General features: G+C 37.4%; 2 protein-coding genes across 2 annotated transcripts in view; one reads left to right on the forward strand and one right to left on the reverse strand.

Annotated features, from left to right (window-relative positions):
• The window catches only part of LOC131438195 (organic cation transporter protein), a 40,795-nt gene extending 36,770 nt beyond the window's left edge, over nt 1-4,025 (reverse strand). The window contains exon 1 of the mRNA XM_058608047.1: nt 3,905-4,025. The gene's annotated coding sequence lies outside the window, so the exon portion shown is untranslated. The remainder of the gene's footprint in view (nt 1-3,904) is intronic.
• Nucleotides 4,026-11,370: 7,345 nt separating this feature from the next.
• LOC131438200 (tetratricopeptide repeat protein 36 homolog) lies at nt 11,371-12,428 on the forward strand. Its single transcript, XM_058608055.1, has 3 exons — nt 11,371-11,568; nt 11,621-11,812; nt 11,929-12,428. Exons 1-3 carry the CDS (start codon nt 11,436-11,438, stop codon nt 12,168-12,170), a joined length of 567 nt encoding a protein of 188 aa, XP_058464038.1. The 5' UTR covers nt 11,371-11,435; the 3' UTR covers nt 12,171-12,428.
• The last annotated feature ends 1,034 nt before the right edge of the window (nt 12,429-13,462 follow it).

Consider the following 13,462-nt stretch of genomic DNA (forward strand, 5'->3'; position numbering starts at 1 on the left):
GATAACGTGTCTTTCAATTCAATTCTGGAAGCAGCCCGTGGTCATGGCATACCTTCAAGTATCACAAATTGGATACACGCAATGCTTAGCAATCGACTTCTTTGTTCATCGCTTCGGCAAGCAGAGATTAGAAAGCTAAGTGTCTGTGGTTGTCCTCAAGGTGGTGTACTATCCCCACTTTTATGGAACCTTGTCGCTGATGGTTTGTTAAGGAAACTTAATAACCTTGGATTTCCGACTTATGGTTTTGCCGACGATTATCATATATTGATGACCGGTATAAGCATTAACACTCTCTTTGATTTAATGCAGCAAGCCCTGCGATCTGTTGAACAATGGTGTTGTCAGGTTGGATTATCTGTAAATCCGGGCAAAACATCAATGGTGCTTTTCACTCATCGTAGGATAATCACAGGAGCTCGTCCGTTGCAGTTCTTTGGTTCAGAGGTCACTGTGGTCGAACAAGTTAAATACGTCGGGGTTATTCTTGACTCAAAACTGAATTGGTCTGCTCACATTGACTTCAGAATTAAAAGAGCTTGCATGGCTTTCGGCCAATGTAGACGAGCTTTTGGAAAATCATGGGGACTCAAACCCAGATATATTCATTGGATCTACACAACTATTGTTAGACCAATTTTAGCATATGGATGTCTTGTATGGTGGCAGAAAGGAGAAGTCGCGACAGTTCAGTCAAAGCTAAATCATCTCCAAAGGATGGTCCTAATGGCGATGACAGGAGCATTCACGACAACTCCTACTGCTGCTCTAGAGGCGCTACTGTGCATTAAACCACTACATGTGTTCCTAAAACAAGAAGCATTATCTTGTGCATATCGTCTTAAGGTTACAGGGCTTTGGAACAGTAACCCATTAGATTATGCTACCAGCCACACTCGCTTGTGGTCTCAAATGGTTACATGGGATGAGTATTTACTCGCTCCTAGTGACCTAACTCTCACATGCAGTTTTCCTTTCAAAACATTCCATGTGAGCTATCCTCTTCGTGAGGAATGGTTGTCTGGTTGTCTGGAACGACAACTTGATGAACACATAGTTTGTTATACGGACGGTTCTCTGTTGAATGGTCGTGCTGGTGCTGGTGTCTACTGTCGTGAAATGAGGCTGGAGCAGTCTCATTCACTTGGTAGATACTGTACTGTGTTTCAAGCAGAAATCTACGCGATTCTGTGTGGAGTACAATCGGCACTTCAGCAGAGGATCTGTGGTAAGCGAATTTATTTTTGTTCCGACAGTCAGGCAGCCTTAAAAGCACTCAGTTCGAATGACTCACGGTCGAATCTAGTGATCGCATGTCGAACTCAAATTGAAGACCTCAGCATTTCAAATGCTGTTTACTTCTTATGGGTACCCGGCCATTCTGGTATTACTGGAAATGAATGGGCTGATGAGTTGGCTAGAGCTGGTGCAACGAATGATTTCGTTGGTCCTGAACCAGCTTTACCACTTTCAACTAGTTGGATAAAGCACAAGATTCGTTCTTGGGCTGTATCCAAACATGCCAGCTACTGGCGCAGCTTGCAAACTTGCGCTCAGACAAAAGCATATCTACCAGATTTAAATCTGAAAATGTCAAAGTGTCTACTGCATTTCTCCAAGCATCATTGCAGTATTCTGGTCAGAGCTCTGACTGGACATTGCAAACTCAATTATCACATGGCTACTATTCAACGTGCTGAGTATTATTCGTGTGATTTGTGTGAATGCGATTATGGTACTTCATATCATCTGATATGTAACTGTCCCGCATTGACGCAGCTACGTATCCGGGTTTTTGGTTCTCCATACATGGTTGAGTCTGTGTATGCGGAGCTAAAATTGAAGGATATTCTCTCGTTTCTTACCCAATGTGGTAAGGAGCTATAGTCAGAAGGGTTCATCGTTCTTCCTGGAGTGAATGAATCCCTTCTGTATTTACCTTAAATAAGGTTTAGCAGATTGTTTGGCATCTTTTAGGGGGTGCCGAATTTACTTCTGCTCGTACATACTGCGAATCGTTTTGCATTCTTCCGGGAGTGCAGAATGGTGTCGCTTTTGTAAGATCTTCAAATCCTCTCGGGGGTTGGAGGTTTTATTAACAGCGGACTGTTCGGGACCTCGTAGAGGTTCAGAATTTACTTCTGCTTCCACTAAATGTGATCCTCAGCAGATTGTTCGGCATCCCTTAGGGGTGCAGAATTTACTTCTGCTTTTATGTGTTTTTGTGTCGTCAATTTTTCCCATCCTCCTAGTCCAACCCTTACCATTTCCTTTCAATCCTTCCCTCTTATATATCGGGAAAATGATGCTAAAAACAAATTGATGGCAAGGCACAAATCTCCAAATATCAAGGAGAACGTGCCATTTGAGCCAATTTGTTCTGATTCCTGATTCCTGATTCGGATCCAAAAAAATATTCAGGAATGGGACCACAAGACCTTTCAATTGAATCTAAGCTTGTGAAAACTGGTCCAGCCATCTCCGAGAACAGTTATTGCAAAAAAAACGTTACATACACACATACGTACATACACACACAGACATTTTGCTAGGTGAAGTTGAATAGTTATTTTTTGACGTGGACGTTGCTATATTTCACGAATAGTGAATGTTGAATTCGTGCAAAATACTCAACCGAAACGTTGTAATGAGCTACGAAACTCCGTAAAAATCTAATGATACACGATTATGTAGCATTAGACATCTAAAGGGGTATGCATGATGTGCAATTTATTTCACATCGGTTAGAAATCACATAAAAAAATTACAGCTTCATTCCTTGTGCAGTCTACATTTATTCGAAGCCAGGCGCGTACACAGGGGGTGGTTTTAGGGGTTCAAACCCCCCCCCGAAACAAAAAATTATAACCCATGGGAAACATTGTGATATAAATTCTACATGTGTTGATTTATCACCATGTTCTAAAACACCCCCCCCCCCCGAAAATTTTCTCTGGCTACGCGCCTGTTCGAAGCAATAAACGAACAACCAGATTCAAATAACGAATCGTTTTCAGAACGGTATGCAACAGTACTGCAATATTTTCTAAATGTGTTATTTGGTTTTAATTACCACATAGTTTCTACTATATCGATTTATTTGTTTATTTTCTAAACATTTGGTCTAGTTCTACATATATCGTTACATTTGGGTGCATATAGTTTTGAATGGTGTTGCACGACTGTCGTGAATGAAACCTACTCAATAAATTATTATATTTTGAATTAAACACTGACACTGTTTCAGATAATACACTGTCTAACAACACAAACATTTTATCTTCATTTATTGATATTTATTTACTGCAAATCATTTTTCGGCTGGATATTTAATATTTTGATAGAAAACAGAGAATGCACAAAATCAGACTGAGATTTGTTGACATGCGAATACGGGAACGTTCACTGATACGAAATATCAAGCTACATGAGAAATTCCTTCAATGATCTGTTGAGTGCAACCGTCACGCATATTTTCTATTTTTGGCTTTGCATCCACGTTCGGAACATGTGTTGTATCGTGCGAACTGTTTATTTTTCAATTCTGCATCTTGTCTTGTTTATCCAGAGAAGAAAATCTCATATGTAGGGCAAAATTTGACCACCGATTTGCTGTTCTTGGCCTGGTAAACGCTTGCCAGATGCCAAAACAAATCTTTGAAGGTCGAAACAAACCTTATCGCTACTGTTAAACCGTCCCAGAAATCTATGTGCTAGAATAAACATCCACACATTTCCAAACAATTCATTTATCAGCTATCAGTTATCAGTTCCGATCCGTTCACTTCACTCTTCTTCGCTTTATTCGAACATGTCACCTTTCCTCGGACGAGCTCCTGATCAGTTGAGCTTTGAACAGCCACACAGTGCCAAACTGGATTAATACAAAAAATAGACAACTTACATCCAATATAATATTCAAAATTCACTTAAACTTGAAGGAACCGAGGGCGGCTGTTCAAACAAAAGTTTTCTGAATACGAGAGCAGAAAAGTCAAATCCACGCGCGCATTTGTATCGTGCTATCTATCGACTGTTTTCGCGGATCTTTCCTGCTAAATACGTTCGATTTTCAGTTCAAATGTATGAGTAACAGAGATAGGACCAATATTTACGCGTTTTATTATGTGCCACTTTTCGGCAGACTCTAACCTTTAACGACGGTCGTTGTGTTTCAGAAACACTTGAATGAAAAGGTTCTATCGTAAAAACGCATACACACCCGTTAACTGTTTCGCTTTACGATTGGTAGTGATGACTGTTTCAATTTTATGTTTTGCTTCATAATCATAGAATATATGTGATTGCGGACAATCCAGGCAAATGAAATTACAACAATTTTTGTTTCATTACGATTAGAAAGTTAAACGAAATATGCTTGGATTTTTTTGAACAATATATAAATAATTAATTAGAGACTCATTCGTAGTCACTTTGAAAATAAAATTTTCGTACAAAGACGGAAAAACTATTCGACTTTGTTCGCCGGAAATCGGTGTGTGTATGATAATTACAATGTCACATCATTTCCCCGCTTAAATTGAACCTATTTTTACGAGCTTTTGTTTATACAGAAGCTACGATACGCGAACCGATTAATATCGTATTTCAGGAGGATCCGGTTTCTAGTTCCAGAGTCACAGTGCTTATTTGAACTATTGCTACTAATAATTTCTGTCATTGGTTCACTTTAGACATGCAGATCTTCAAGAATAATGGCCACCGATGAGTCCACTGGTTCATTATTCCAGAAGCATTGAAATAGTGACCGATAATATTTAATGGTAATTAAAATAATAACTCTAGAATAAGCTATCGAAAGTCAACCCTAGCAAACTTTGGCACCCCCACAGGGTAATTAATTTTTTTTTTCATTTCATATCACATTCTCGTTGGCCAGCGTATCATGAAATAATCCTCTAAAATGAATGTTTTCTTCGATTCTAGTTTCAACCGGTTAAACAGAGCTCACATAGTTGAATTTATTTTCGGACATCCGACATTATGTAGGTTGAAAGTAGGGTGACAGAGTTAACTGTGACCATCAGTAAGAGAATAACCAGCGATATGGAACCCAACTTTTACTTTTTCACTATAGTTTTAATGGCTTCAATAAACCAAGGCATGTGAGGTGAAATGTTTATAATTCGTTTGACACATTTTTGCCATTGAAGTTGAGTGATATTATCGTCGGAATATCTTGCTCAAGGTCAGAGTTAGGATAATCACCGAAAATCAATAACCGTTGGCGCTTAAAGATCTCTGCTGATTTAGTTTTCAAAAACTTATATTAGGAGAAGAAAAAATCAAAAGACTATAGAGCCATATACCCTAAAGAAGAGCAAGTAGGTGAAGACAATGAGCGAAAAGGTGAGACGTGTCGAGGGCCTTGTGAGTAAGCAGAAGACGTCTCGTAACTCAATTTTTACACTCCAACAGAGGAGTCGAACTTTAGTATTTCGGTCAAGGGTAGCAATCGAATGTAATCAGGATCCTACTTCCGGTTAAGTTAAGTTAAATGCTTCAACTTTTCATATAAATGACGATTCCAAAATGATGAATTCGACAGTAAAACAAAACTACTTCGATTATGTTAGTGCTCGTTTTCGGAAACTCCAAAATACATCGTTATATCGAGGAATGCATCATTACACTTGTGATATTAACCTGTGCTGACCTGAAGTAGTTGCACTTCGTAATTGACCGAATGAGTGGAAATGTACAATGAACCAAGAAAATGAAGCGTGGGAGAAGCACTGTACATACCCCCTCACTCCTAACTTTTCATTAAATGATCAATAACAACACCGGCTACGACCGTACTGTGCTCTTGGGGAAAAGGTTGGAATGTTAGTCCGATACTCGTTGTTTCTAGAGACCGTGGGTATCACTGTATCTCCACGAGCATCACGGGATAGGAGATATGTTAGTAGGGAGGGAATGAGATCTGGATATGTTTTGGTAAACAATATGATCTCAACAAAAGCTGATTTTCGATACTCAGGAGAAATATAATAAGGCATTATAGGTAAAAAAAAAACTACAAGGATCAGCCCCTGGGGTTGTTCGAGCCATTGATGTGGAACAAGGCAACCAAAATTTCTAATGATCGATATTTTCAATTAATCGTCACACTTTTGAATCGTCACACTTAGATTGATCTTTATTAGAAACCAACACCGAACACGCGGACCCAGAATATAGACTCTAAGGCTATTCGCAACGCGGTGATGGATATCTGTTTTAAAATGACATACTGTTGTATAATTTAAAACTGTCAAAAATAAAACTCGAGCTTGACGATCTCAACGGAAAGATTTAAAATCTGTTCTATATATTTTTGTAAATGTATTGGTGTTGTGTCTATTCACTTCACTGTTTCAAATCAGAAACAAACAAACTAAATTAATGATTTCGAAAACGATATGAATATTTTCACAGATCATAGTGAGCTGGAGTGCTTCTAAATGAAACTGCATTATTCTGTGCAAAACATTTAACGCTTATATTGATAAATTCTGAAATGTCATTCGACGCTTTGACATCTCGTCTCTCAGATTTCGTAACAAACGCTCACGCAAAAAAAATAAAACAGTGTTCTATTCGTGCTTCAAATATTCATTAATTTAAAACAATTTCGTCGAGCAGTTTTAAATATGTTTTAAATTTGTACTCGAAAAATAGAACTAAATCTCAGCGTAGAATCTCAGTAGATCAGTCCATATGAAATAAAACAGCGTTGCGAACAACCTAATAGTCGTGATTTGTATTTGTTTAGTATCCGACGAAATTACATCAATAGCCCAAATGTATGCAATTATATGTTTGTACATGCTTGCGATACGGATATCGATATTTAAGCTTCTCTTCGCCTAGCTTGTGTTCAAGTTTTGTACGCAAGCAGTTATTTTTATAGCCCTTCTCTACCATTACTATCCTTCTGCGATTTTGGTTGAAGCGATAAACTTTATCTCATCATCAATCGAGTTCGTCTTATATAAATTAAAAATTAATCTTATTCACTCAAAATTTACCCTGGGGTAGTTGTCATTTTCTCAGGCGAAACGACATAACATGGAATTTCATACGATCTTGCATGACACAAGGTCAGACCATACAAGTTAAAGCTTAAAATCATCTTAAGGCACTTTTTGTCTTGCTGTCTAGAAACAACCTACCTTTAGCATACTACGTGTAACACTGAAATGTTAGCTATAATTTTGCTTCTATTTATAGATTCGCGTGCTTCCAACAGCTTCGCTTTTGATTCGATTGACCAATCAGAGCGATGCTTTCCCTTTGATATATCGCTTACTCCTTCAAAAACGTCGACTATGGCAGGGAAATCCGGTATGCCGGCGATTTTTTGCAGACAAAATAGGACACTGCTAGCTATTCATCAACATTTCAATGATATACAATTAAAAATACATGGCTATATACATTCAAATCAATGTGTAGAAATATTGCCAATCAAATGGTGACATAATATTAATAATTGATACAAAATTGACTGAGCTGTAATTGTTCAAAACCTGACCACATTTCTACGTGTATTTTTCTTGAGTTTCTAGTTTGCACCCGTATATAGAAAACAAAAATGTGTTTCACATTAAAAAATATAGAATATCTCTAAGAAACTATCTCACCAGCATTCTTTTTCTTCTATTCGCATTGCTGTCAACAACGTGAGATGGAACACGACTACTGAAAAAATAAAATAAAACTTAATTTAGACTTTCAGCTTGAATAACACGATTGACTTGTAAACTTTCACACATTCCATAGAAATCTGATAACACCGACAATGACATGCAGACGGTGCATCGACCGGTTAATATCGTTGAACTTTGGGGCGGTACATTCTCAGTTTCAGCCGTTTGAGCATTTTTACACACCCGTACTATCACTCAAAATAACTGTTTCGACCAAATTTTCAACTATACGTATCAAGCAATACATTAGACTTTTTTGAAAGCAGCACCTAGAAGACACCGCATCGTACTCCCAGTGATGCCAACTCCTCTGTCCCATTACACTTGTGATATTAACCTACACCCAAGCCGAAATTTGCTGTGATGGGACGGTAGCCCTTATCAAAGTGGCGATTTTGGCGACATTTGCAAGTGTTAGTCAAGTTGCTTACTCGAAGATTTTTTTAAATTATTTTAAATTTTTTTCCAAGAACTAGGGTAGTCACATTATCTCCAAACCATTATTTCCTCTTCACAGATAGTCTGAGTGCAATTGAAGCCATTCGTTCAAACATGACTGACAAGAATGAACCGTTTTTCTTGGACAAAATAAAACAGTGCCTGAACGACAAATTGAACAATAATTATCTAATCACTATAGTCTGGGTCCCGGCTCATTGCTTCATTCCAGGCAATGAAAAAGCCGATAGTTTAGCCAAACGTGGTGCTATGAGGGAGAAATTTATGAGAGACCGATGGCTTTCAACGAATTCTATAGCGCAACTCGCCAAAGAACACTTGCCAGCTGGAAATCTTCTTGGGATAAAGATGATCTGAGTCGGTGGATGCACTCAATTATTCCTAAAATATCGACAAAAGTATGGTTCAGGGGACTGGATGTGAGTAGGGATTTCATTCGTATGATGTCCAGACTCATGTTCAATTACTACACATTAGACGCACAACTCCTTCGAATTGGGCTCTCCGAGACTAATCATTGTGCTTGTGGCGAAGGTTATCGGGATATTGATCATGTCGTTTGGACATGCGTGGAGTATCGTGATGTCAGATCTCAACTAATAAATTCTTTGCGTATTCAAGGTAGACTATCCAATGTCCCAGTTCGAGACATTCTTGCTTGTCGTGACCTTTCATACATGAAACTTCTTTATCATTTCATAAAGATAATTGGAGTTTCAATTTAATAAAGGACCCTTTTAAGACTTAGTTCTGATTCCAGCTGCGACCATGAGTTCAATTAATAGCTAAATTAGAATAGAAATTATGTAATGATACAAACAAACAAAATACAAAAGGTCAGCTTATGATAATTTATAGAAGTTAATTGTTTGGTTCAAATAATATGTCCGAGTAGATTTCATAATTAATGGCGAACACTAAGAATTAATTCCTTTGTTCGGTAATATTTTTGACGAGAAATTTCGGTAATCGATAGAAATGACCGATATTTCGGTACATGTTGTTGTTGTTGTATTTTCTTGTTTTTGGCTTGAGGATCGTAGCCTCATGTTCGCCACTGTCTTTCGGTACATGAGTTATATTTTATAATAATTATGCTATTTTTACCGGACGATCAGTTTGACGTAAATTTTCGTTACAGAATTTTGTAAATAGATATACAATTCATACGGTAAATCTGAATAGCCGCCGAGTACGGTAAAAACCATACTGTCCGTATTGTAAAGTTATCTTCCAATAACTGAACTTCTGTGAAAACTGATTGTCGTTAAACTAACTGTCAAACAGTTATTAAAATTTTCAGTAAGTGTCTTTTTATTACCCAAACAAAAAAAAAATTCTTGAAGAGTACATCGAATGGATTGAGGTACAGGTGCTAAAGGTTTTAAAACATCAGAAACACTAAAAACTTTTTGTTTACTTATAGACAGCAAATAATAAATCACTTTTTCACTTGCTGCCTACACAAATCGTTCGAGGGTAATTTCTGGTGAACTCGACGGATTTGCAGCGCCTTCATAATTCCAGTCAGCCAGAAAACATTTGACCTTTTCTTCGTGGAATAAAATTATAGCCACAACAGGTTGGAATTTTCTTCATTCGTTTTTGTAAATTTGTGTTGTTTTTTGAGATTCGAAAATCCTGAATTTTAACCAAAGGAAAACAAACAAACAAAAAATTACCGAACAATCAGTTAGAATCATTTGGTTTACAGTTTACGGTAGTTGTTTGACAGTTCAGCAATTACCGAACGATCGGTAATCAATTTAATTACCGAACTGATTACTGTTAGCTGTTGAAAATTCGGTAAAAAATTACCGAAATCTGCGAAATTTTATTTTGGCCCACTTTGTAAAAATATCCACCAAATGTTGTAATATATTTGACAAACTCTCCCGCGATAGGTAATGATTAGCTTCAAATTGATGCAACATGGGTTACTCAACATCGAATTAATCCATAAAGTTTGTTAGGTCGGCCAAAATATATGAAGTGACCAAAATACTTCTGCTACCCTACCAAAAAGAAATAAAGCTCCTCAGTTTTGTTCGTATTCTCGTCAATCCAGTTTGTCTCAGGTACCCACTCACCTCCCCTTGCTGCATTGTGCTAACAAACCTTAAGAACTATTACTACAATTATTTAAGGAAATATACTCATTGTTGAACAACCAAGCTAAATTAGAAGAGTATTACTATTATTTTACAACATTTACATGAAAGGTTTTCAGTAACCCTTGGGACCTTTTTTTGGGTTCACCAAACTGATCGCGAGTTGAGGAACTTTTTTTGCTCTCTTAAGCAACAATTGGAGGCGGTAAATCAAACTTTGACCCTGGTGCAGATTTTTCTAGGTAAGCCACTATTTTCTGGCCAGTTTTTACAGCACTCAAAGTTGGTCAAATGATGGGAAAATAATTCAGAATGACTCTAATGATTATCTAATATTATAAATAGCAAATATAAAGTTATTGAATAAAGAAAATTAGGTCGTTGTTCGATGATTGTCACTCAAAATCACCGACACTTTCATTAGACGTCGTATCAAACAATTTTATAGGGTTCTACCTAATTTTGAATAAAACACCATTTTGTGCTGAGTAGCGGTGAGTAGATTGTTATACAATCGAAAGCAGATGGGGATGAATTCACTGGCGCGTATTTTGAGGCTCCTACTCCTTCCGTGTGAACAATGGAGGTGGGCGCTACCGGCAATAATGACTGTTATAGTGTTGAGATGTTCGGTAGGAGTTGGAATGGTATCTATTTCCAATACTATTTCCTTAGCAACTCCTATCAGTCAACCGGCATAAAACAAGATGAATCAGTGTGCAATCCGCCGAGACAATCATCACAATGCAACACAAAGCACTCAACTCAATCCGGCTAAGCATAACAATTCTTCAGAATTTATAGCATACTTACTGCTATAAGGACTTTAACTTTAACTAAGGACATCGATTAACTTCCGTATACAGTATAATAAAAGAGAATAACATTGCATTCAATTTTTCATGATCATCGTTCATCATTTTATGCAATTTGTCTCGATATTCGTACGGGAAACAAGTTTTCTGTTTGCATTTCAACTAGAAGGCCTCAGCATTCAAACGACAACTGCTCATACCGGTTGGGTCAGGTATGCAAATCTGTGTGTATTTACAAACCGGGTGGAGACATTAGAAACTAAATTCTAAACATTCTGTGTTCGATTGCCAGTCGCGTCTGGACGGTTGTTGCGTTGATAACATTTACTATCATAATGACTTCGTTAAATCGGGATTGTCTAAGCGAACACGATCGTCAGGTGCTAGAATCGATATTCAATCCATCTCAGATCGGTGGCGAAGAGCTGCTGTATAATGGAGAAGAAGAACTACCTGATGATCTGCAAGGTTGTATAACGGCTTATCCAAAATAAACAAAGGTAAAACAATAAATTTACAGATATCGCCGAACCGGAAAATTCCCGTATTCTGGAATCGAAAGGCTTGGAATTAGAAGCAATTGCCCTAACTGAGAACGGCAATCTGACGGACGCCATCGAACTGTTCACCAAAGCCATCGAGATTGCGCCGGAACGTCCTGCACCATGGAATAATCGAGCACAAGTTTATCGATATTCGGGCAATGAAAGCGGTGAGTTTTTGCATTCTGGTGGTCAGTAGGCAAACTATTAGTTGCTTTCAATTTATAGTTAGCCCAATCGGCGTAAAAATTTCCATGCCATAAAGTCTGTCGATTTTTTTTTACAGCGGCACTGCATGATATCGAACAAGCTTTGCATCTATCCAAACGTTCGGGTCGGACGGGCTGTCGAGCGTTTTGTCAGCGTGGTATTTTGCGCAGGAAGCACGAGGATATCGATGGTGCCCGTTCAGACTTTGAAAAGGCAGCAAAACTAGGAAGCAGATTTGCTCGCACTCAGCTGATCGAACTTAATCCGTATGCAGCACTTTGCAACCAGATGCTGCGGGAGGTGATGAAAGTAAAATGAAAAGTTATATTCTTGTTTATAATTTGGTATCTTCAATTATTTGATATACAAATAAAAATAATATTCGTCATGCATCAAGTAATAATCAACCGATTGAATTTCGTGGTCATCACGAAGAAAAAATTGGATAATATTTTTTATCAATTTACTTGAGTTTAAACGAATGCAGACGGCAAACCTTACAAATAGAGGTAAAATAAGTAATTTGATTTAGATGATAAAACATGGTAAAATAGACATTTGATCATAATTTGTCAATTGATTTCTAATTTCAACCATCAACACCAAGAACTTCCCAGATATGAAAACAGCACCCAACCTCATTTCTTCGAATTTGATATTGCATCTTATGATTTCTACATAAATATCAATCAAACATACCATGAAGAGGTACTGAATCATTAATGATCGATTTTTTACCAAATTTTTACATGTTTCAGTATTCGATTCACGAAAAAAAAATATTAAAAACCAGCAATTTTTCAAATCTTTGAGCAAAATCATTTGCTTAGTTCAAAGCTCGTCACTTGAGTAGCGCAGCAATCGCAGAAGAGTTGGCTGGATTCTTCAAGAGGCAGATCTTTTTCTTCATAATGTGGATATAAAAATAGTTTTATCTATAAACATTTACAGTGCTAGTACTACTGCATTTGTCTCATCTGGAATGTAAACAATTAAGGGTGTGTATTACAAATACAGAAACTGACAATGTAAAAGGAATAGTCAGATCTTCATCAATGCAATAGAGTTTAGATTTCGTACCAAGAATCGAATTAATGTTTTTAAATGCTCTATTAATTTTATATAATCAACCACAATAGACGATATTTTTTATTTCATTTTAAATTATTACCACTCCATACAATATTTAGAGTCATGTTCATGATTGAGAATCACCTCCAAATGAACAAATGATGTATTGCGCAATCGGGATGATGAAGAACTTTCACGCCTAAATGGTATGCTAGCAATTAGCAAAGTTGATACAAGATTGAGCGAACGTTGTACTGGAAGGTTTGCGTGCTTGATGTTCGTCAATTGACATTTTTCAGCAAAACCTAGTAATTGGCAGTGACACCTGCATTTGAAAAATTTAAACTGCTGCGCTGACTTTTTGACGAACTTTGAATTAAACACACTTCCGGTGAAACTCTCAACGGGCCTTCACATTGCATCGTGTTAGTCCGGAGAAAATTCGAGTATTTCACAAGAAAGAAAGGATTTTCATCCGTACTTTGACGATTCGACGCAGCCACACAGCGAGATTTTCGCTTGTAGTCCAGTGAAAAGAA

Source organism: Malaya genurostris, chromosome 3, assembly GCF_030247185.1.
Source record: "Malaya genurostris strain Urasoe2022 chromosome 3, Malgen_1.1, whole genome shotgun sequence".
Taxonomy (NCBI): Eukaryota; Metazoa; Arthropoda; class Insecta; order Diptera; family Culicidae; genus Malaya; species Malaya genurostris.